At 37.5% G+C, this 25,447-nt stretch overlaps 1 protein-coding gene across 2 annotated transcripts; it reads left to right on the forward strand.

The window, feature by feature from the left end:
• Nucleotides 1-2,289: 2,289 nt before the first annotated feature.
• On the forward strand, nucleotides 2,290-23,556 carry GCLM (glutamate-cysteine ligase modifier subunit). 2 transcript variants are annotated; one of them, XM_078072735.1, is made up of 7 exons: nucleotides 2,290-2,799; nucleotides 7,543-7,608; nucleotides 8,874-8,958; nucleotides 12,666-12,725; nucleotides 13,723-13,925; nucleotides 15,076-15,190; nucleotides 20,841-23,556. In XM_078072735.1, the coding sequence occupies exons 1-7, from the start codon at nucleotides 2,674-2,676 to the stop codon at nucleotides 20,957-20,959; spliced, it is 774 nt and encodes a 257-aa protein (XP_077928861.1). In that variant the 5' UTR covers nucleotides 2,290-2,673; the 3' UTR covers nucleotides 20,960-23,556. The 2 variants fall into 2 exon arrangements, with proteins under 2 accessions (XP_077928861.1, XP_035950368.1); XM_036094475.2 differs by lacking the exon at nucleotides 20,841-23,556 and adding an exon at nucleotides 18,889-19,318 and having other exon boundaries at nucleotides 2,304-2,799.
• Nucleotides 23,557-25,447: the final 1,891 nt, after the last annotated feature.

Here is a 25,447-nt window from a genome sequence, read left to right on the forward strand (position 1 = left end):
AGCCAGTTGAGGAGAGTGGTTCTCAAAGGGAAGCATGGACAGTAGTATCAGATCCTGGAGAGGTCAAAGAGAATGAAAAAAAGAGCGGTGGATGTTAGTGACTTTTATATTTATAAACATTTGCTGAAGAATTTTAAAGCACGTAAAACCTAAATCACACTGTTCCCAAAGATGGAAATGTCAGCAATATTACTCCTCCTCTATAGAAAAGATTCCTTCAAAATAACTGTATACAATAAAGCTCTCTGATTTTTCATTTTTTGTTTTTGTCACCAAATAAATTTAGAAGATTATGTTTCCCTTTCTCAAAACTATGGATCTATGACAAGGGTATCAGTAAGTATCATATATAGTTTAAAAAAAAAAAAGCTGTACAGGCATAAAAAGCATATGAATCATGACACACACATTCAAGAATTAAAATCACCTCAATAAATATACTTTTTGTGTTAAAAATAAATTGTAGCGTGCAAGAGTAAGGAGTTTGAAAATAAGGGATCTAGGTTTTGATTGGGGCCCCAACACTTACTAATAGTGAGATTTTCAGTAAGTTATTTATCTGAATTGCTATGAAGAGTAAATCAGTTTACAAAATGTGAATTTTAAAAACATAACACAATGCTGCTGTGATTTCATGTCATGAATTTGCCAATGTTATGAGAACTGGATTGTAAGGGGGAAAGAGCGGAGGCATTAATAATAGGAGCTCTCACTTACTGAACCTTTACCATGATCCAAATACTCTACTAAGGTCTTTTGGTAAGCTAATTCCTCAGTCCTACTCAGTGTGGTAGATACTATATCAGGTGGAACCTAGCCATTTCTGTAGGTGAAAAATGGTCAATTATCAGCAATTTCGTATGGTTTAAACTATCATCTGGCCCAGACTGGAGAAAGTGAAACAGACTAAGTGACCTAAGTTAAAATAGCCAGTACCTGGTAAAGTCAGGTTTTCAAGCCACACAGCTTTATGTCCATGACCAATATGCTATATAAATTCCCAGCAAGAAAGCAGGTCTAATACTTTAGGAGGTACAACCTCTAATTTTTTATTAAAGATTTTATTTATTTATTTGAGAGAGAGAGACAGCGAGAGAGGGAACACAAGTAGGGGGAGTAGGAGAGGGAAAAGCAGGCTTCCCGCTGAGCAGGGAGCCCCATCCACGTGGGGCTCGATCCCATGACCTGAGCGGAGGACAGACGCTTAACTACTGAGCCACTCAGGCGCCCCCAACCTCTAAGTTTTAATCACGAATTATTTCCGTGGTATTAGAGAATATACAAGTCAAAAAAATAATGCCACAGAAAAGTCAGCATAAGGATCAAATATTTACATTAATTAAAATATCCCATGCTTGTTCCTGCTTCTGTCATACCCTTCTCTTCAAAGAATTCTTACCTTCATTCAGCCAACAAATACTCACTCAAAATCAGGCTCAATCTCTAACCACCTATTAGAAGGAGCTTCTTTTCCACTTCACCCTGAATTCTTACCAACTGGAATTTATCCTTTATAATAGCGTTTTGCCTTTTAATATATCTGATTTCTTTTAACAAAGGTAAAAGCTTCTTGAGGAAAGCTCAATAAATGTTCAATCTGAGATTCATACCAAGTCTACCATACATGAAATTTAATAGGAGTAAAGAATCACAACCATCTCTAAGGGAATGGCTGATAAAATCTTCCCTGATCTCACCGGATGAAGTGTTCTCTTTAATCTGAACTCATTTGGAAACTGCCCTAAGATACTCTTTCATATGCTTAGGCCTTATCTTTGGAACTAGAGTTTTAGCTTCTCAAAGGCAAAGATTAAGTCTTACTCATTGACTTCACACACTGTCCAGCAAATAGTGTTAAGTCCTGTAATCAATGAACATGGAGAAAAACGCGCAGTTCGGGGGGGGGGGGGGGGGAGAAAGACCTTGAGAAAGAAAATGAACTAAGAGGGTATAAAAGCAATGAAGGGGCACTTTGCCTTAACACCCGCTTTTGAGAACTAAGAGCAGCTAGTATTTCAAAGCCTTGGGAGCGGCCTTTCGCTGTCTTTTTAAAGAGGTGTGGAAGGACATCACCAGCGCGACCGCCCATTGGCTGGGAGGCGAGACCGCGAGCGCAGCCGGCGGCGCTAGGCGGAGGGGGCACGGGCCGGCGCGCCGTCCTCTGGCCGGCAGGGGGCGCCCTGCCGAGCGCCGGGTCCCACGCCGCCCCGCCCCGCGCGCCCCGCGCTCTCTCCGCCGCGCGCCCGCCCGCCGCCCGGCGCCACGCCCTCCACAGGCCAAGGGCCAGTCACCCGCGGGCGGGTGTCCCGCAGCTCCCTCGCCGCCCCGCCCCGCCCGGCCCTGCCGCGGGACGGGTAACGGTTACCAAGCACTTTCTCAGCCGCGATTTCTGCTTAGTCATTGTCTTCCAGGAAACGGTCCCTTCAGTTGGGAGTCAACTCTCCGGCGGCGGCCGCAGTAGCAGCAGCAGCCGCCGCGGCCAGCGCGTCCTCCCCGGGCCGCAGCTCCGTCAGTCCGGCCTCCCGAGGTCACGAGCGCAGGCCGAGGTCCCGCCGCGTGGGGCGGCCAGCCTCGCGCTCGGCTCTCCGGCCTCGGGCACCGCGTCCTGCAGGGCGGCCTCCTTCCTCGCCTGCGGCCCCGTCGCCGCCTGGCCCCCCTCCGTCGGCCGCTGCCATGGGCACCGACAGCCGCGCGGCCGGGGCGCTGCTGGCGCGGGCCCGCACCCTGCACCTGCAGACCGGGAACCTGCTGAACTGGGGTCGCCTGCGGAAGAAGTGCCCGTCCACGCACAGCGAGGAGGTGAGAGACGCGGGGCTCCCGGGGCAGGCCGCGGGGCCGGGAGGCTCCCAGAGGGAAGCAGCGCCCGGAGGGACGGGCGGGCGGGCGGGCTCGGGGCGCCGGGTGAGGCGCGCACCTGGGCTCCGCCGGCGCGGGGACGCTGGGGCCGCTGGGGTTGCGACGTCGCCTCCGAACCTGCAGCTGCGGGCCGCGCGCCTTCAAACACTGGCAGGTGCAGCTTCATCCCGAGGGACGCCTCCGTCAGTGCTCCCGGCCGCCAGCCGACCTCTCGAACGCACTGGACCCCTCTTCGTGGCGGGGGCCAGGGGGGTGCAGAGAAGACCAGCACCTCCCTCCCAGCCTCCCCCAGCCTCTGGCCCCCCTTCCCCCCACGCCGCGGCCAGGTGAAGACGTAGTTTAATAAGAGATTCGCTTTTCCAGGGTTCAGGTGCAGGTAGTAGTAATAATTCACTTAGCTCTGAGGCTGTTGACAGTAGGTTCTCTGTTGCTGTGAGGCGCAGGACTCCACGCTCGAATTCGGCTTCGGAATAAGGTATGCGTTCTTCTTGCTGAAGATTAATCTGCCTCCGTGTATTTGCCTGAAGACTGATCACTAGTTTGAGGTGGCAGAGATCAATCTGGAATTATCCATGTGATACATACTCGGTCCTCAGCTGGTCATTCCCGAGTGGAGAGTCAGGGTGCCCAGTGAATTGCGGAGGCATATAGGCGGTGTAAGACGGTTTGGGTGCTGAAAAATAACAGTGAATAAAAACAGACCTTTAATTTAGGAGCCGTGTGACTTTGGGAAAGTTACCTTCTCTGAGTCTGTTTATACAGCTTTGAAGCTGAGTAATGATAACGGTCTTCATCAGCTCACTGTGCGGATTAAAAGAGATAATATAGGACAGCGCTCACCATGGAGGCATTTATCACCCTTTTTATCAAGATTTGATTTTTTTTTTTTTTTAAGAATTTATCTATTTGATAGAGCACAAGTAGGCAGAGCGGCAAGCAGAGGGAGAGGGAGAAGCAGGCTTCCCGCTGAGCAGGGAGCCCGATGCGGGGCTGGATCTCAGGACCCTGGGGTCATGACCTGAGCTGAAGGCAGCCGCTTAATGACTGAGCCACCCAGGCGCCCCTTTTTATCAAAGATTTTAAACAAATCTTGATTAAAAGAAAAACTGTCTTATGCCATATTATGATATCAGCTGTACTCCTAGGCAGTTTTTGCGCTTTTATATAAGATGTTGATGGTAAACTATGCAGGAGCACATGACGTCCCTCTGAGTATGCTCTGGGCCTGTGAGCACCCATCAGATGAGAACTCTTAGTTGTAACTTTAATAGGAACCAAAACCTGTACCATATTCTGTGACCAGGTTCCATCCATCTCAGTTTGTATACCTTTTTTGTTTAAACCACCGCACTTAGACTGTTTCTCCCCCAAATAAATATTTCTGTATTTAGTTCTATTCTTTCAATTTCCTCCCAGAGCTGCTGGGTTCAGTACACCATTTTCCCTATATGTTGACAATATTGGGTGAAATTTTTGCTCTCTTGTTTCACTACAACACACTTTAAAGTAGTGGCCTTCGAAGTGGTTTGACTTTGGCAAACCCAGTAAGAAATTTTACCTTGCAGTCTAGTTCATAGTCCATAAGGACAGAAAGTAGAATGAGTGGTTGCCTTGGGCTGGGGTAAGAATGGGTAGTGACAGCTAGTGGGCACATGAAGATGTTCTAAAATTGGATTGTGGTGATGGCTGCAGAGCTCTGTAAAACTCTTTACAAAAAACTCTCTAAAAAGCATCGAATTGTGCACTTAAAATAAGTGAATTTTGTGCATAAATTATACTTCAATAAAGCTGTTAAAAATATACCTCAAAGGTTTAATGGAGATATTAACCTTTAGTATATACTGTGTATTATGATTTTTTCTATCCTATTTTAATTTTTAAAAACTATTTCTTAATGTAACGAGTCACACTCCACAGTTTGAAAAACATTGTTCGAAGGACTAATTCTAGTTTGTTTGGGGGGGGGGGCTGCTACATAAGAGGGACAAAATAAGCTAGAAAACATTTGAGGAAAACTTGAAAATAGGGCAGCATATTGTAGGAAAATAGGACAGTTTAGTTAAGGAGAGACATGTTTTGTTTCCCTGTAAAACAAAACAAAACAAAACTTTGTAACAAACAGAGCTCCAAATTGGGATATGCTACTTGAAATGTTTAGCCTTGTGGAATAAAGAAACTGAATAAATCACTCATTATTAAGAAAATTTACACAGTAAGTAGGGAGTTAGTTTTCCTAAAAGTTCTCTTCTAGTACTAATGTGTATGTTTTTTTTAAAATTCCATTATCTTTTAAAAAATTTTTTTCACTAGAACTTTATGAAATCAAATCTTGTTTTTTAAATGAGCCATTATAGGACTGTTTTGCTCAGTTCTTTGTTGTAAGAGTATTTGGCCAGATGAATCATGTAGTATATTTAAAACTCTTATATGGCTCCAGATCTAATGATACACTACATTATGATGATACTTACTTCAGTGATCCTATGCGTATATGATAAAAATGAAGAGAACTGAGAACAAAATACAAGGTTAATGTTCAGTCAATATAGATAATATATAAAAGATTAGAAATCATTAGGTTTGTGATACAGTCAATGAATTTCTCATTGTAACATTGACTGTTCTGTGATTTGTCCTAACATTTTGCAGAATCCGAGATTAATTAAGTGGTTTCAAGAAGGGGGTGAATACTCTGAAAATATACTTACCTTCCAGAATTGGGCTTTTTATCAGGAAAGCTTTAAGTACGCAAGTGAGCCATCCTTCCAGAGGAAAAAAATTTTTTTTTTTAAGATTTTATTTATTTATTTGACAGAGACACAGCAAGAGAGGGAACACAAACAGGGGGAGTGGCGGAGGGAGAAGCAGGCTCCCTGCCAAGCAGGGAGCCTGATGTGAGGCTCGATCCCAGGACCCTGGGACCACAACCCGAGCCTAAGGCAGGCGCCCAACAACTGAGCCACCCAGGCACCCCAGAGGAAAATTTCTTAAAATTCTCCCATGATTTGAGCCAAAGCACTCCTGATAGAATTGTTAACTTTTAGTCCTGCTGCCCCAACTTTTACCATTTTTGAAAAGAATATTGACTTGTAATTCTGTCTGGAATAATTATCAACTAATTTTTATTTAATATTTTAAATTTGATTATAAATATATTTTCCATGAAGATAGAGACCTTGTAGATTGAATTCATGTGGATTATTGTGGACAGCACATAAGTTTTTTTGTGGCTTATGAAGCTTAATGTAGATGACTCTGAGCTCTTAAATTGATAAACCAGTTGTCCCTTGTAATTATCTGTAGTAAGATAAAAGCAGTAAAGTGCTGTGTCAGTTTTTATCATAAGCAATCATAGATCAGTGAGTTCAGAAGTTTAGTCTGTGTTATTGCTATTAGGAAAGTGCTTTTGCAGTTTAGGGACTTGATCCCAGTTACTCATTTATTTTTTCATTGATTGCCCACAGAATGCAAAGCACTGTGTCCTTGGATGTTTATAAAGTAATGATTTCAAATTGCTAGTGTTGCCCATTAGTGGTCATAAGTCAGTTTGGTGAGCCATAGAACAGCATGTTTTTTTTCTAATTAATAGAAGCCATCAGAGTGCCTAGCATGTAGTGAACATACCATTTTATAAATTTTTTGTTCTATTTATTTAGGTCCTTACTCTATATATGAATGTATGTAGGTCTTACTTTGGAGCTCTATCAGACAAGTTTGAAATACACCAACATAAGGGATGAAAGATGCATGAACAGTTTAATGGATTTACAACATACTATAATGTTAGTGTAAACAAGTTTTATTTGTTTGTATAAGAAAACATTGAAGACCGGTTGAAGGTATACCTAAGTGGTAGGAAATGACATATGGGCTGATATTATGCAAGTTGACTTATGTAAGATAGGACTGTGGTAGTTCTCAGACTTTACATGTTGATTTCTTGGGATGCTTGTTAAAATGCAAGTTCTGCTGCCCTTAGAGTGATTCAGCAGGTCTAGGATGGGGCTCAGGAACTGGAATTTTTAATGAACACCACAGGTGAATAATGGAGTTCCTCTGGCCATACTTAGACAATCATTTATTTGTCTTTGAGGATTATCTCATAGTGGTTAATACTAATTTTAGTCAGGCTCCCTGGGCTTGAACTCACGTTCCTCTATTTATAAACCTTATTCTTGAAAAATTTTGTTTCTTTGTGAATGCTTTTATGTCTCAAAGGCTTACTTAAACTTCCATTGGTACAAAGACACTTTAAAAATAGATTACTGTATTACATCAACATTTGAAGATTAAGATAAAAACAGATCTAGGGGTGCCTGGGTGGCTCAGATGGTTAAGCGTCTGGCTTCAGCTCGGGTCATGATCCAGGGTCCTGGGATCGAGTCCCACATCAGGCTCTCTGCTGGGCAGGGAGCCTGCTTCTCCCTCTGCCTCTGCCTCTGTCTCTCTCTCTCTCTCTCTCTGACTCTCATAATAAATAAAACATTTTATTAAAAAAAGATAAAAACAGATCTAAACTTGTCTTTGTTGAAGAAAACAAAAACCTGGTAGAACTAAAATTTTGGTTTTTATGGTTTTTCCTATTCACATCTTTTTCCAACTTATCAAACTAATATATTCTTATTGTAGAAGTACAGAAAGTGTATAGAGTTTGATTAACAGTTTCAAAATGCATTCCTTTTACAGCTTCGAGATTGTATCCAAAAGACCTTGAATGAGTGGAGCTCCCAAATCAGCCCTGATTTGGTCAGGGTGAGTAAAATGTGGATGAAGAAATCATGTAGGTCAAAAGGGAAGTGCAGTAAGCAGGAAATTAATTTCCCCAGTTTTGACAGGGAAATCAAATAGGCAATTAGCACAAAATTCCCTGTGGCTGATTTACTGAGATGGCTGTCTGACCCAGTATGCTTAAGCATAAAACAGAAAATCGAGGATGTGTCACCAACTCTTCAACTAGACTAGATACCAGGATTCTCGGTGCTTAATTCCCATCACACTTTCTTCACTGTGTTCCAGTTTATATTTGGTCTAATAAAGAAATGACTATTTAACAGTTTTGGTTGTTAAATTGCTGTGGTAGAGTATCATAATAATATAGGCACTAGAAATAATTTTTTTAATGTCAGTTTCGAGGGGAACACTGGGTGTTTCATTAAATGTTAATAAATGACTTATCATAAATGTTAATATACAGACCACCTGTCTGCAAACCACTCTTTGGAATCCAACTCAGCCAAAGGCTCATAACAAATTACATCGACTACTTTAAAACTATGGACGAGGACATGCGCTGGAAACAGTTGTTGCCGTGGGCATTCTGCAAGTTTAAACTCCATAGCTGCTAGGCAGATGTTGATTAATGTCTTCTATCAGTCTCTTTTTCTCTGAAATGACCATTTGCCTCTATTTATGCATGACTGACAAACACTAAGCCCTTGATATGTGCCAGGCATTGTAATATGCTCAAGAATTGTGGGAAAGGCCTCACTGTTTACTGTTTTAATCTTGTAAATGTGAGTTAATGTATTTCTGATTTATATATACTAACATCTTACCATTTTGCTCATAAATTATTAATTATAATGCATTAGAATTGCCTTTACTTTTTTATTGCACTCAGAAAAAAAGTCTTGGTTTAGAATGTTTGTGATTAATATAGGAAGCTTTTAACATGTCCTTATGCAGAATGGGTAAATATTTTCATTGGTTTCGTTTTTAAGTAAAATTATGTACTATGTTAGTGGTTATAACTCCTCACCTGCTGCCCCCACCATCACCATTTGTTTGCATTCCTCTGAGTACCTGATCAAAATGAGATCCTTTTCCCCAGAAGATGGATACACAGCATTTTACCTTTGTTTCAGGGCTTACAAACCTTTTGAAGCCCATCCAGACATCAGGTAAAGAACCCTGTTATCTTATGGGTTCTCTGTTTCTAAAGGGCATTATGGACAATAGAAAACATAGCTAATTAAAAACGTTAGTTTTATATTTACTGTAAACATTGTTTGTTATAGGAATTTCCAGATGTCTTGGAATGTACCGTATCTCATGCAGTAGAAAAGATAAATCCTGATGAAAGAGAAGAAATGAAAGTTTCTGGTAAAGTCCAGCCTTTACAATTTATTTTGTTATACAGTGGAAATGATAGTGAGGTTTTGTCAGGCAGGGAGAATAAGCCTTTCTTTGCTTCTGGTAATGAGTGACTCAGTCACTAAGTGTGAGAAATAGAAAGATTCTTTTTTTTTTTTTTTTTAAGATTTTATTTATTTATTTGAGATAGAGAGTGAGTGAGCAAGAGAGAGAGAGAGAGCACAAGTGGGGAGGAGAGGGAGAAGCAGGCTCCCCGCTGAGCAGGGAGCCTGACGTGGAGCTCCATCCCAGGACCCTGAGAAGGCAGACACTTAACCAACTGAGCCACCCAGGCATCCCTAAAGATTCTTTTTAAACATAATATGAACTCCCAAGAGGAGGTTATAGGAGGTCAGTTTTGGCTACTTAAGTGAGTCAGAAGAGGACTTCACCTTCCTTTTCTTCATGATGGTCTCATTAATTTATATGTCAGACTTCAGGAATATTGAGATGGAGGAAATGGAAAGAATAAAGGGAAGGCTTAAGAGCAGTGTCTATCCAAAGCAAGCATAGACCTTCCCTTCCTGGTGGAACACTGCTGAGCAATGGCTGAAGTCACCTGGAAGTGTAGACCAAAGTCTGGGCAACAAGTTGCACGAAGAGAAATAAAATCCATGTTATACCCATTCAACAAATGTATCAAGTCACTATTTACCAGAGACCATGCCAACCTCAGGGAATGAAAAAATAAAGAGACGGGCTGCTCTTGCCCTCAGCTTACTGTCAGCATAGCATAGTCCTTAAAAGCTTGAACTTAACTAGATCAAAATTTCTCAGTATGCAGAGTAGTGACTGGTATAATCTTGGGCTAACAAGCTATTTGACCTCTTTGAGCCTCATTTTCTCATCTGTAAAATAGGGATGCATCTGTTTCAGAGGCTTCTTTGTAAATTAGATGAAATAACACAAAAAATGCACTTGGCACAGTGGTTGGCAAAAAGTTAAGTGCTAAGTAGCTGTGATTTATTACCATTTGTAGTTTTGTCTTGATTGTTATATTTTATTAGGATGGACATGTAAGATGAGATACATACGGCATTGTTTTTTTTTTTTAACTCAACTACCATTTATCGAGTCTTGTTTTGTACCAGGCACTGTACTTAGCACATTTTGGTTATATTTCTTCACATGATTCTGAAAACAATTCTACAAGGTAGGTTTATTATCCCCATTGCACAAGTGACGTTAAATAACTTGGAAGTTGTCTTATAACCAGTAAGTGGTTGAACCAGGAATCCATCCACGTATGCCTGACTCCAAAACCCATTTCTTTCTATTAATTTCATATTGTTACTTGTGTCGGAAAGGAATTAAAAGCAACCTCCTCTCTGTGGTTGATTGCAATTCCTCATGGTTTAGATCCATCTTGGAGCTCTTAAAGGTTGACCTCAGTTCCTAGAGGGCTTGAGATTTTTGATAGGTATCAAAATTCTCCCCATATGAAGAGCTTTCCTTTCTCTACCTATCTAAGAATGCCTCTCATTTCGGAGAAGGACCATTTCAAATGGCACAAATTCATGGCCAGAGGGATAGTGGTAAAGGAGGGTTTTCATGGAGTATAATTATGGGAACTATGGATGGATTAAAGTGGTGAAGATTGACTCTCACCTGGTTGGTAGGGGAGTGGTGATGACTTTTAAATAGAGAAGTCGAGTAAGGAAAGCAATGCTTTAGGAAGATTATTTAGTAGTAGAAAGGAAAGGACAAATAAATGTACAAGGTAAATTTGTTATGTTTGTTGAATACCAGGCAATTTACATATACATAGTTCATTAGCCCTCTTTTCTTTCCATTCCCTTTTCTGATTTTCTCTACTACTACTCTACCTATTTGTTGAGTAAATTTAGATTTTGAACAGTGAATTTACATAAAGTAGATCTATATAAATAAATTTGAGTTTGAATCAAGTTAAAGCCTCAATTTTAATAGAAAACTACTCAGCTTTCCTGGTAACCAAAGAAATGCCAATTAATGCAGTCCTGGACAGGTATATATTGTACATACTAAATTAGCAAAAACTATATATATTTTTGATAGTGTTGTATATTGTTAGGAGAGCAATTCTTAACTTTTAGTTGTCTGGTAACTGGTACAAATCTTTCATATAAAAGTAGGAAGTAAATAAAATAGAACAAGATTCAGGGCACCTGGGTGACTCAGTCAGTTAAATTTCTGATTTCGGCTCAGGTCCTGATCTCAGAGCCCTGGGATGGAGCCCGCATCAGGCCATGCTCAGTGGGGAGTCTGCCTCTCCCTCTCCCTCTGCCCCTCCTCCTGCTTGTGCTCTCTCTCTCTCTCTCAAATAAATAAAATCTTAAAAAACAAAACAAAACAAGATTCACAAAAAAGATCATACCCTTTGACTCATACACATTCCTGACAATTTGTCCTTGGAAAATACTTCAGCAGAAAGTTGAAGTTACCAAGATGTTTATTTTAGCATTATATATGATAACAAAAAACTGGAACTAATGTAAATGTTCAAAAAGTAGGAAATCATTTGAGTTATACCCTATCAAAATTACAGAATAATGTTTAACCACTAAAAATGAGTATGTAGGGGTGCCTGGGTGGCTCAGTGATTAAGTGTCTGCCTTCGGCTCAGGTCATGATCCCAGGGTCCTGGGATCGAGCTCCGCATCGGGCTCCCTGCTCCACAGGAAGCCTGCTTCTCCCTCTCCCACTCCCCCTTGCTTGTGTTCCTTCTCTCGCTGTCTCTCTCTCTGTCAAATAAATAAATAAAATCTTAAAAATAAAAAAAAAATAAAAATGAGTATGTAAAATTATTCATTAAAAATAGAGTATACAAAAATCTAAACAGTGACTGCTTTCAGTGATGAGACTATTGGCAATTTTTTTAGTCTTTCTACTCTTGGGTTTTCCTCACTTCTCTTTTTTTCCCCATTTTTTAAAATTTAAATTCAGTTAATTAACATATAAGGTATTATTAGTTTCAGAGGTAGAGTTCAGTGATTCATCAGTCTTATATAAGACCCAGTGCTCGTTACATCATGTGCCCTTCTTCATGCCCATCACCCAGTTACCTCATCCCCCAACCACCCACCCGTCAGTTTTTCTCATTTCTAGAATGAATATATATTACTATTATGATAAAAAAAATGTTAAGAGAACTAAAGATGTAAAAAAATACTACATAAAGGTAAACTAAATAGAAGTAGAATAAATGTTATACCCTGCCTCATATGACCAAAAGCTAGAAGCTAATGTCTAAAAATTAAAATGGTTGTATTAGGAAGGTGGGATCGTGGGGTTTTTCTTTTCGTTTTTCTTCACATTACAAGCAGTTTTAGCTTAGCCTTTTATTTTAGTTATTGGAGAATGTATATAATATGTTCCATTAATATTTAATTCATAAAAATGTACATTTTGAGTAATTTGTATATTTATGTGACCTGCCTTCTAACAAATGGAAAATTAATATTTGCTTTTTTTTTTTTACAAATGGATATTTTTTAGCAATTGGCATGTAATTTAAAAATTACAGTGGAAAGGTACTTTCATGTCTTAAAATGAAAACTATAAAATTATGTGACTAGGAAAGGAAAAATAATTCATTCAGGATTCTCTGTCAACTTAGTATTGTTGGCAGTGTTAATACTGTCTAGTAGAATGTTACCCAAATTTAGTAATCAGTTTTGTTTTTTTTTGTTACCCAGCAAAACTCTTCATTGTAGGATCAAACTCTTCATCATCAACTAGAAATGCAGTTGACATGGGTAAGCAAAAATTTAACTTTTTACCTTCATAACTTTAAATTAGTATAGGTGTAGTAGTTATATCTTGTGTTCAGGACCAGATGAAAAAGAAGATGAGCTCATTCCAATTTTACTTTCTAAAGTTCTAGCCGGATTTCTTAAGGCTTTTGTCAGATCATATCGACTTACGTAGGTTCATATTTTGATATATATGAGGAACGTAAAAGATGTAACATAATTGTTAACTATACGTTTGGAGATGAAATTCTCCTTAACCATATTCTTAGCCCTTGTAGTACTGTAGATGAAACACCATGACCACCACCTCCACAACAACAAAACAAGCACTCTCATCTTTGTTCGGCACTTGGTCAGATGATTGTGATGTTAGTTATTCAACATTTTTTCTTTTAAAACATTCTTCCAGTATTATAGGTGTTGAACATTTAAATAATTAGCTCTTTAATATTACTATGGAATGGACAATAATCATTTAAAATAAACCCTTTAAATTATTTTTACAGGAATTAAATTATCTACCTCTATAGATTAGGACCATAAATTTAGTTTTTCAGAGTCTCTAGACTATTCTTTGCCATGACTACCAATTACAGAATATGAGGTCAGAATTCTTGTGATCATATGTACAAGATACTACTAGAACTGGAGAAGAAAATTTTATGAAGATAAAGAAGCTACCAAAAAATTCCTGGGGCCTAGGAAACAAGGAGGCCTGTTCCCCAGAAGGACTGTCAGAGCTGTGAGTCCCTAAGAAGGAGGCAGGTCAAAGAAACTGACCTGTCTGCCACACAGACCAAGTAGATGAACAGGGACTTACACTTTTTTAAGAGATGGCAATGTTCTAAATGATAGGTAAATTATGAAACTGAATGAAATAATCTGCTATATTAGAAAACTAGTGAACTGTATGGACAGAATTTAGTGGGATACTTGAAACACATTACTTGTTTTCATTATGTAACAAATATTTATCCTATTGTGTTTTCCTTCACATCAGCCTGTTCCGTCCTTGGAGTTGCACAGCTGGATTCTGTGATCATTGCTTCACCTCCTATTGAAGATGGAGTTAATCTCTCCTTGGAGCATTTGCAGCCTTACTGGGAGGAATTAGAAAACTTGGTTCAGAGCAAAAAGATTGTTGCGATAGGTACCTCTGACCTAGACAAAACTCAGTTGGAACAGCTGTATCAGTGGGCACAGGTAAAGCACAGCTAGATCACAGGCACTCTGGGAGGAGCCTGTCATTTACAGTCTTTGCTTCACACTGCTTAGTGTCATGCACAATAGTGGACACTTAGAGTGGGGGGGCTATTCCAAATGTGGGAGTTTTGAGGCAAGCTTTATCTAAAGCACTGGCCTTTTTCATCTCAAATATATACCTAATTGACCTTAATATTAATCTCATTTAAAAGGAGTGACAAAAACCCTAGAAAATGTGTGCTGAAGCATTTATAGCCAGCATGAATTCAGGCCATTTCCTTCGGTTTTACTTTTGTGATAAAAATATTACATTTTGCTTTAGATATGCTTAGGTCTTGGTTCTGATTTCTTAGGTAAGGGAATATCATCTGTAACAAATATTTTGCTCTTACTTAAAGATATAAAATACTTTTGGTTCATAGAATTTGATAAGGAATAAGTGTCATAAATTAATCACCACTCTCTGGCCTCTAATAATGTACAATATTATTAGGGAAATTGCTTACCAGTATTTTACCTTTACCCTCTGTATTTTTCTTTATTCCTTTTACTTCATCCCCAACCTTCTCCTTTGCAGAGCTTTCAGTTTCTTATGGGCAGGAAGACCTTAGAGAAAGTATTGTTCCTCCTCCCTTTGACTTGGTGATAGCCAGAATGTGGCTAAGATTCTGCTGGAGAGACTTGGGTGATCTGGAATGTATCTGTAAATTAACCAGAGCAACTATTAGAAGTTATCAAATTCTTTTTCAAAATGTGTCTGATTTATAACCATATTTTATACTTTAACACTAAATGTTCTTACCGTTGTTATTTGCTCCTTTACCTTTAAGACCTATTCCCTCTTGAAGAGCTGGAATCATCACACTTAGAACCATGTTTGTTTCTGAGGCAAGTGTATTAGATTGCAGGAGAGTTTCTAAGGGTATAGCAGTATATTGGCTTTTCCCCCCATCCTAGAGCTTTCCTTTCCCTGTTATCACTGACATGAGTTAAAAAAGCATACATTAATATATTCATATAAAAATGTTTTATAAATTTTAAGCACTATAAAATGCAGTCTTTCGTATTTTCTAAAATTGTGTTCTTTTATTGCTTTCCACTTTTTCTAGTACTTAATTTAGTGCAATGTCATGATTTTTTTCACTTCTAGGTAAAACCAAATAGTAACCAAGTTAATCTTGCCTCCTGCTGTGTGATGCCGCCTGACTTGACTGCATTTGCTAAACAATTTGACATACAGCTATTGACTCATAATGATCCAAAAGGTAAGACTGAGATTTTCATTTGTTGATTGATCATGAGCTTTTGTCTTACAAGAAGCAACATGTTAAAATTTAATTTTTAATTTTGTACAATGATAAATGCTACCTAGAACTTCTCTTAATAGTCCAAAATATATATGCATTTAGTTTCAGAAAGCTTTATTTTGTCTGTCAATGAGCAAAAAATTGAAGGGATCATTTCCTGAACATCTAGTCTGTTGAAGTTTATAAATATTAAGCTACACAAAAAAGATCTTTTAAGATATTCTAAATAGTATCATATAAAATCTTGTGTAGTACAGCAAAAATGGTACCAAACAGCCACTTAGTTAAAGAGGGTAAATAGCTGGAAAGAGAGGCAGATAAAATTTAATTTGAAATTTAAGCATCTTAGGATAAGTAATTGATTAGGTATTTTATTAATCATTTCTATCAAGACCTATATGTTTGGTGTCAATCAGAAACATTATTTGATTAATGAGAATGTCTTGTCCGCCTTCTATAGTATAATGTTTTATGAACATTTTACAGGATAAGTAGAAAAGCTAGGAAGAGAATGTTTTACACTTTATACGTATTTTTTTAGCAGTCTGTCCCATTCTCATTTTTTCACTGTTTTGTAGGAAGAGGAGTTTTAATAGTTACTGCTCCTCAAATGCTAGGCATTATGCTAAATGCCTTAGAGGGATAATCTGTAATCCTCACAACAGCTGAAACTAGGCATTTTATTGTTGAGGAAATAGAGCCTCAGAATTCAAGAAACTAGCCAAGTTCACCCAGCTGGCACGGGGCAGAGTTTAAACTAGGACTTGGTCGTGGCTGAATTGGGAGCCTTTCCCCCTATTCTGTACTATCTTTTTAATTTGAGATGTTAGCATTGTAGTATTTCAGTCTGAAACCTTACTTTCTTATCAGTTTCTATTTAAATGATACCAGAATAGGAGAAAATGACTTTTGCCTCTCCCTTCAGTAATTACTTTCATAAGTAATTAGATTCACTAAAAAAAAGTCATCTTAGTGAAACTCTAACAAAGAACTTCTACGCCAATTTATTCTGAAACATAAACCATTTAAATTCCAACTTTATGTTGGTAGATATTCTATCATTTATCTGTTTAGTTTGGAGGGGGGGCTCTTCCAACAATAATTATTATCAACAGCTGATGGATGAGCCTGCACCCCGTTCTAGCTCCACTTGAAAAAAAAAACTCTTTCCTTTTTCTAGTAGGAAAGGAAATAGGAAAAGACTAAGTTGTCTGGTATTTTACTTCCATGGTAGATGGAAAGCATGTGGGTATGTGCTAATGTATTGTTCTTATTGAAAAATAAATTGTATATACATATGAGAAGAGAAATTTAATCCTTTTTTGGTATGTTTTTGCTTTACTGACATAACTTACATTTGGATGTCTTTCTAATTTTAATCCTAAACCCTTTGATTAGAATTTATAGGCTGATCCTGCATATACCATTAATGAATCTTCAGACACTTTGATCTGTAATGAAGCAATTCTTTCCTTAAAAGATTTATTGTGTTTACAGATTCTAAACAGTTGACATAGTTAATTTAAAAGTATGTAATTAAGTTGATAAATAACATAGCTCTCTGATTATGTGTCACATTTTATTTTTTAAGCAATCAAGTTGTAAAACATTTAACTCTACTTGTCATCTAAAATAGAGTTTTGTTTATAAGTCCCCTCTAAAACCCTTCCCCTGTTCTAAAATTACCCTATTCTTCAGAAAGTGCTTATTTTCCATTACTCTTTGTCCTAGAAGTTGTGGTAACAGTTTAACTACAGTCAGGGTGAAATTGTGAAGTAGGTGATCCTGACTCAGAACCTTTTCCTTTTTATTTGTTTTGCCCTCCCCTCATTCCCATTAAATCTGATCTGCCTTATGCCTCATTCCCTCCAGGTCCTGTTCTCTGTCAGATAGACTGATACACAAATCCATGTTCATGTTACTTTCCCAAAGAGATATTTGCCTTCCATTTATGAAAGTTGCCATTTACTGGCTGCATGACCTTGGGCAAGTTATCTAACCTCTTTGCCTCAGTTGCCCCCTGGAAAGGGAGAATATTATCTATCTTGTAGGGTTAACATGTATATTAAAGGAGCTAACACATGTGAAGTACTCAGAAAAGTACCTGGCACGTGATAATAGCTAACATTTACTGAGAGTTTACTATTGATGTTATTCAAATATCACAACAGTTCTTTTGGGTCAATTGGGTCCTATAGCGCTCCCAAATCATGCTGTATAGATGGTCACTTAGTCTCTATCTGTGTGGTTGGTTCTGACCCTGGTAGAATCTTTCCATATTGCTTGATTGATTCAACAGACATTTGCGTACCTACAATATGTCATTCATTATTCAAAGTACTAGGAATGTAAGGACCAAGTCAGATAAATTCCAACCCTCATGGAATTTATATTCTGGTGGGAGGAGATGGACAATAAGGTAAATGTTAAATGTGAGAAATGATCGTATGTGCTATGGAGAAAAATTGGCTGAGGAAGAAAAGAGTGCCCAGGTTAGGGGTTGTTTTATATAGGGTAAGTCAGGGAGGCCTCTCTGCTAAGGTGACATTAATCAGAGACCTGCAGGAAGGGTGAGAGCCCTGCGAGAATCTGGAAGAAGAGTGTTCAGGGAAGAGGGAGCAGCTGATTCAAAGGCCCCAAAGTGTGAGTGTGCTTGAGGATGTCAGGATACAGGTATGAGGCCAGTGTGGCTGGAGAAGATGCAGTGAGAGCGGGAGTAGTACATCCGAACAGGAGTCAAGGGCTTGGATATCAATGTGGAATTAGAAAATAATTATTTCATCAAAGAGATGCAAATAAAAAGGTAACCGTTGCCAGAGTTTTTAAACGATTGCTGGTGCTCGTGAGGATATGGTAAGATTGGCACTCTAACATTATCAACTGCTAGTGGAAGTGTAAAATATAGCCTTTCTGGAAAGCAATTGGCAATATACTGTCTATCAAGCCTTCAAAATGTACTTGTACTTTGACTTTGTCATTCCATAGCCAGGCATGCATTTTAAAGACGTTCAGCATGGCATTATTTTTATTAGCAAAATACTAGGAAAAACCTAAATTTTTTGGTCAACAATGAGGAAATGTATAAATTATGATATCTATATAATGTAGTATCTGGATAATTATTAAAAATGATGCTTCCACAGAATACTTAATTACATGGGAAGATTCATAATAAAAGTTGAAAAGATAAGTAAATTAGGTTGTAACTACAGCATGATTTTCAGTTTTTGAGATATGGAAAGGTACAGAAAAAATGTTGGAAGGATATACATGGCAATGGAAGTAATCTATCTCTGGTTGATAGGATTATGGATACCTTTCCTTTTTCTTCTGTGTATGTACTTTCCTGTATTTTCACTGGCTCTACATTAGAATTGCCTGGAAGTCTTCAAAAAAAAAAAAAAAAAATTGCAGGCTCCACTCACCAGAGGTTGTGAAATAAATAGGCTGGGGTAGAGGTGTAGGGACTTTCTAAAGAACTACCTGGATCTTTTTGATATTCTGGTTCAGATTCATAGCACACATGAAGGAAAAGCATATCTTATATTCAATTTTGAATTGTTTCTTTTGTTGTATTTAAATGCTTACCTACATGGTAAAGTGCTGTTATTTTCAAACTTAACACTTTGGGTTTTTATTTGTTTGTTTGTTTGAAGAACTGCTTTCTGAAGCCAGTTTCCAAGAAGCTCTTCAGGAAAGCATCCCTGACATTCAAGCACATGAGTGGGTGCCCCTGTGGCTACTGCGGTATTCGGTCATTGTTAAAAGTAGAGGAATTATCAAATCAAAAGGCTACATTTTACAAGCTAAAAGAAGGGGTTCTTAACTACGACTTAGGATCATAACCTACTGACTTGTATTTTCCTTGAATAGAAGATAAAATTGAGATGTATAAAAATTAGTTACTGCCTGTAAATGGTGTCATGGAGGCAGATATTCTTCAGTTATATTTGACAATATGTTATCTGTCAAGATTTGAATACTTCTCTGGCCTCCATATCAGTTCACTCACATGAACTCCACTGTATTGTTTTCATTAAACTATTGTTTTCTAATTGAAATTGTCTATAAAGAAAATACTTACAATATATTTTTCCTTTATTTTTATGACTAATAGAAATCAAGAAAAATTGTTGTTAGATATATTTTGGGCCTAGGTATCAGGGTAATGTATATACATATTTTTTATTTCCAAAAATTAATTAATGGCTTCTTATTCTATAGTATAAGCAATTTAATTACAATTGTTAAAACTGAAATACTGGAAGATATTTTTTCTGTAATTGATAAGATGATTATATCCCAGAGTAACTAGAGTAGCTGGGATCTACTAGTAGTATAAGTAAAATTCGTTTCTTCAATACATGAATGAAAACTTAACTGTCCTTGCTTGTAGTTTACCTATAATGATTTAATCTTGTATTCTTGTGCCATATTTTCCTTGCTATTATTTCCAAGACAAACCAAAGCGAATCTGAAAAAGGAGACTAGAAGCTTTGAAATTATTATTTGGGGGTTTTATAAAAGCAACTATTATCATCTCCAGATTCTTTTTAATACTTGATCCATCCTTAATATTTTGCTATTCATTCAAGAATATTCAATAAGTATTGAGTGTTTACCATGTGCTGGGCACTGTGGGCTCTGGGGAGAAAGGGGACACAGGGAGTCAGAATCAGTTGAGTAAAATGTGTAATATTTGCTCCCCACTAATAACTGACTTGAAGGGACTAACAGCCAGAAAAGGAGTGAAAAAAATCTTTAATTCAAGGCCAACATTGTCTATTTAGACAACCTTTTTTTGAGATACGGTCTTAACTATTTAAAAGCAAAATGATATAATCAAAACTTTAGAGCTAGAAGAGGTCATAGATTATTTATTATAATTCCTCATTAGTTTAAGAACCAGAAAATAGCAAACAAATAAGCTGTGGCCTTTGATATAGACTACAGGTCTCCTTAGGTCTATAAATTTGTATCTGTAACCCAAATAGTTTGAAAAGTTCTTCAAAAATCTCTTGTATGTCAATCAGTACCTTTAAATGTGTCTTAATACATGGTTTATAAAAAAAAACTAATATAGGGTACCTGGGTGGCTCAGTCGGTTAAGTGTCTGCTTTCAGCTCAGGTCATGATTCCGGGGTCCTGGGATTGAGCCCTACATCGGGCTCCCTACTCAGCGGGGAGTCTGCTTCTCCCTCTGAGCCTCCCCCCTGCTCATGCTCTCTCTCTCTTTCTCGTGCTCTCAAATAAATAAATAAAATCTTTAAAAAAAATTAATATATAAAACTAATTTTGCCCAAGTTTTTTCAACTTAGAGAAAAGTGGTTCCATATTCAAAGTCAATACACTAGGGGCGCCTGGGTGGTGCAGTTGGTTAAGTGTCCGACTCTTGGTTTGGCTCAGGTCATGATCTCAGGGTCATGCGATCAAGCCCCACATAGGGCTCTGACTCTCAGCGCCAGAGTCTGCTTGGGATTCTCCCCCTCCCTCTGTCCCAACCCTGCACGCGCATGTGTGTCTGTGCACACGCGCTCTCTCTCTCTCTCTCTCTCAAATAAATAGATCTTTTTTTTTTTTTTAAGATTTTATTTATTTATTTTGACAGAGAAAGAGAGACAGCGAGAGAGGGAACACAAGCAGGGGGGAATGGAAGAGGGAGAAGCAGGCTTCCCGCCGAGCAGAGAGCCCGATGCGGGGCTCGATCCCAGGACCCTGGGATCATGACCTGAGCTGAAGGCAGACGCTTAACGACTGAGCCACCCAGGCACCCCTAAATAGATCTTTTTTTAAAAAAAAAAGGAAATAGAGCAGACTCTTCCTATCCTAAATAATGTTTTGTAGTTTACTGGTTGGATAATTTGATCATAGAATTGTAACATGAAATCAGCTGATTTATTTGTTAAAATTCACTTAGACTTAGAGCTTCCTAAAGCCTTATATAGCCTTTATATTAATTGTATATAATGTTATGGAATGTATATAGTTAACTTTTTTATTTGGAAATGTGTAACATTTTTTCATACAACATAAGTCTTTAAACAAATGTTCATTTTAATTTAAGCCTAAACAGTGAATTGGTCAAGATATTTTAAGAGGGAACTTTATATTAATTTGTTGCTTTTTAAAACCCTAGACTTATAAAAATGGATTGTTCGAAGGGTTATTTTGAAAATGGAAAAAAAAAAAACTTATGTTACTAATTGATACAAACATCAGAGGAACTCTTTTTGTGTACTTTCTCCCCCCTCTCTTGACAAAGAAGCAAGATTATAGATTCATTTTGTGAAGGGGATTGTGTATGTATGGAATTTTAAAAAGTTTATTTGTTTAACTTCTGTACCTTTAATTTCTGTTATTGAGTAACCATTTAAAAAAAATGATGTTTTAAGACTTGACAATTTTCCAAACTGGTGTTCACATCTTTTTTTTTTTTTTGTAAACTATCAGAATATAGTGAATGCTTTTCAAATATTTAAGGACTTAATGTTTAAAAAGCCATAAAATAAAGAACAGTAATACTACCAAATAATTGCTTAAAGCTGAAAGCTAAGTTATCAATAGTGTATATAACAGATATGTTTTCTGGGGAGAGGTGTATCCAATGACTCAAGGTAGAAAGAATTTGTATAATTTTTTTTTTTTTTTAGTAAACATGAAAAGCTACAGTTTATTACATTTACAGAATGTACTGGAGCCTTACATTAACACAATGTACTGTAACTTAGAATTTGTTCTGTGATGAGTCTATCTTATATTCTCATCCAAGAAACTGTAGTCACCAGAAGGACCAAGGTGTCTTATAAAATATGTTCACATGGTGTAAATTATGCAGACCACATTGTGCCAGTACGCTAGTAGAGTATCCATTTAGGGATAGCCAGTGCTAGATTGAATCACAAATAGCTAATAATTTTTCTGTTCTCAAAGAAAATCACTTAAACAGCTATGTGTGGAATGGAAAATAAAGCTACTCTATTTTGAATGAATGGTCAGACTTTTCCCTACCAGAGCCAAGTAGTAACTGAAATAGGATCTCGGATCTCAGTTTTCAGTGATAAAAGGTCTTAAGATTCATTTAATTACATCTCATTTTTTAACAGATTTTCTTTCCAGCTTTTCCACCTAGCATTTTCAGTATTGGGGAATGAAATGATTGACAGTTCATCTCTCTGCCAATTGTACATTTAGAGAATTTGAAGTTGTTTTAATGAGAATTTAAACCATTTGTTTTCATAATCAAATATACCAACTTATGATTCTGAACATATTTTTTAAAGTTAACTTCCTAATGTACCAGAACTTGTACCTGTCATTTCCTCATAAAGTTGTTGATGGGATATGTCAGTTTTATTTTTGAAAACTATGTAACATAACTTTCATTAATATTTTTTATAGTTTTCAGAATTAGAAATACACTTAGGACAGGAAAATGTTTTCATTAGATGTGTCTATAGTGGTGTATTATAAAATACAGGCAAAATATAAAGCATTAATATTTATAATAGTCTTTAATTTCACCTATATTATGAGTATTATGAATTAATTAAAATAAAGTGTGTTGTATATTGTTTAATTGAGTTGTTTGGGTAGTTGAAAGCATCCTAGAGTATTGATTTTGACCTATTTGAACTCAAACTGAGTATGATTTGAAGATAAATTATGAATAATTTTTAAATATCCAAGCCATAAAGCTATTCATGCATTCATTCATTCAAAGACTTATCAAATGCCTACTATATGCCAGCCACTGTGTAAGGTATTGGCCGACAGACACAGAAATAAACAACCTCTGTCTTCAAGGAGCATATAGTATAGGTTGGCGGGGGGGGGGGGCGGGGGAGAGAGATCTGTACATGAACAAGAGCAGTAGAGTCCATGTGTTAATGATCAAAGTGGGGAAAAGGGATTGGGGGCAGATAGAAGGAAGTGGGGCTAGGGACTATCTACTGCTAGGAGACTTCCCTGAAGAAATTAGCCTTAGAGTTGGATGAGACTGGGTGGGCATTCTGGCAGAGGCCTTTGTTTGCCTTGTTTGTAAATAGGCTTTTATTGAATGATGAACAATTTATATGTAAACTTTAGGAATTCAGTGAAAACACGTTCTTAAAGAGCTTGCCCTTACAACTAGAAAGGAATGGCTTCTGTTAAGACAAGAGTAAGTAAGGTTGGAAACGTAAAATTTTATTTAAAAAAAGAGGCTAAAACTTGCCCAAATCCCGCAAATAGAATATGGCTGTTATAGTTTCACTACCAGAAAAGCCAAACAAAACTTTAATATGTATCTCTCAGCAATGAATAAATGTATAAAATGTCATACAAGATTTTTATGTGTCTGTTGGTCCATTATTTTGAAAGGTTCATGTTTTACAATATGCATTACTTACTTTGACTCAGCTGTGTTTTCCTTGTTTCTTTCCTCACTGTTGATTTCTGCATCCTACTCCATTTAAGTTCGCTTTTTTCTTAGTATGTCACTAGTAATTCTTTCACTGAAGGTCTTTGTCTTTGGGCACAGTAAACTTTGTAGGTCCTGTTTGTCTGCAAATGTCTTCATTTTGTTCTCAATCTTAAGTGACCATTTGACATTATAGAATTCTAAGTTTCCAAATACTTTCCCTGAGCAATTTGAAGATAATATTCTATTGATTTCCAGCATATATACTCTTCCTGATGAAACTCTGGATTTCCTTCCCTAGAAGTAATGTCTTTTTCTCTAGTCTTTTTTTTTTTTAGTTGAAAATTTCGACTTATTTTGACGTGTATGGAATTAGAACAAAGGAAAATTAAAACTGGCTGCAAAGCTTTTTGATAACAAAAAACCATAAAAGAAAACACTGATAACTGGATTTAATCAAAATTTAAATCTTATGTTCCTCAAAAGGCATTTAAGAAAGTGAAAATACAAGCCATAGACTGGGGGAAAATATTTCCAATACATACTTCTGATGAAAAATAAGGCATAATCAAATTATTTTTAAATTGCACTTCAAAGGACACTGTCAAGAAAGTGGAGAGACACCCCACAGAATGATTAACATATGAATAGCCAATCAAACATTAAAAGATGCTTAACATCATTATCAGGGAAATGCAATTTAAAACCATAAGGAAACATCACTAGAATACAAAATAGCTACAATTTTAAAAGGCTGACAGTACCAAATGTTGACAAGGATATGGAGCAAACAGAACTCTCATATTGCTGGTGGGAACGTAAAATGGTATGACTACTATGGAAAATACCTTGGCATTTCTTACAAAATTCAGTGTTCACTTACCATATGGCGCAGCAATTATTCTCCTAGGTATACAGAGAAATACAGATGTCCAAAAAGAACATATATAAATGTTTATAGCACTTATATTAGCTGAAAACTGGAAACCACCCAAATGCTATTAACAGTTGAATGGATAAATGAACTGTATTATAATCATACAATGGATACCAAGCAATAAAAATTATACACAGTAACATAGATGAATCTCAGACACATGCTGAGTGAAAGAAGCTAGACATGAAAGAGCGTGTACTTACATGAAATTTTAGAGCAGACAAAATTATTTGATAATGGCATTTATTGCTGTTTCTGGGTACCTTAAGGTGTCTCAAAAGGTTGCAGTCAAAGTGTCAGCTGGGATTACAGTCTTACCTATATGCTTGATTGAGGTGGGTCTACTTCCAAGCTCGCTCATATGGTTGTTGGCTGGACTGAGTTCCTTGTTGGCTATAGGCCAAGAGGCCTCCCTCATTTCCTTGCCACGTGGCCCTCTCCATAGGACAGCTCATAACATGCAACTAGCTTCCCACAGAATGAACAGGTGAGACGGTGCAAGAAGGTGGCCAGCTTTTTTGGTAACCTAATCATGAAAGAGATCTATCACTTTTGACATTCTTTTCATTATCAACAGGTCCAGCCCCCCACTCAAGGGTTTGAAACTGGGAGATGGGATCATTGGGGACCATCTTAAAGCCAACTTTAATTTTACATGTAATATGTAATAACAACATATTAGTTATTATGTAGCGGAATAACTACAAGTAGTAGTTATTTTTAGAAGGCTCATGAACTAAAACTCCCATCTTTTGGTTAATGCCTGAAATTCCAGGGAGAGATTCAACGTTTCAGTTTAAGGGTTTAATTAGTAAAATATTGACTATCAAGGGAGAGTTTCCCTTTGGGCCTGAGTGATAACTACTGTATTTTCATACTA

The sequence above is a fragment of the Halichoerus grypus genome, chromosome 5 (assembly GCF_964656455.1).
Source record: "Halichoerus grypus chromosome 5, mHalGry1.hap1.1, whole genome shotgun sequence".
NCBI classification, from domain to species: domain Eukaryota; kingdom Metazoa; phylum Chordata; class Mammalia; order Carnivora; family Phocidae; genus Halichoerus; species Halichoerus grypus.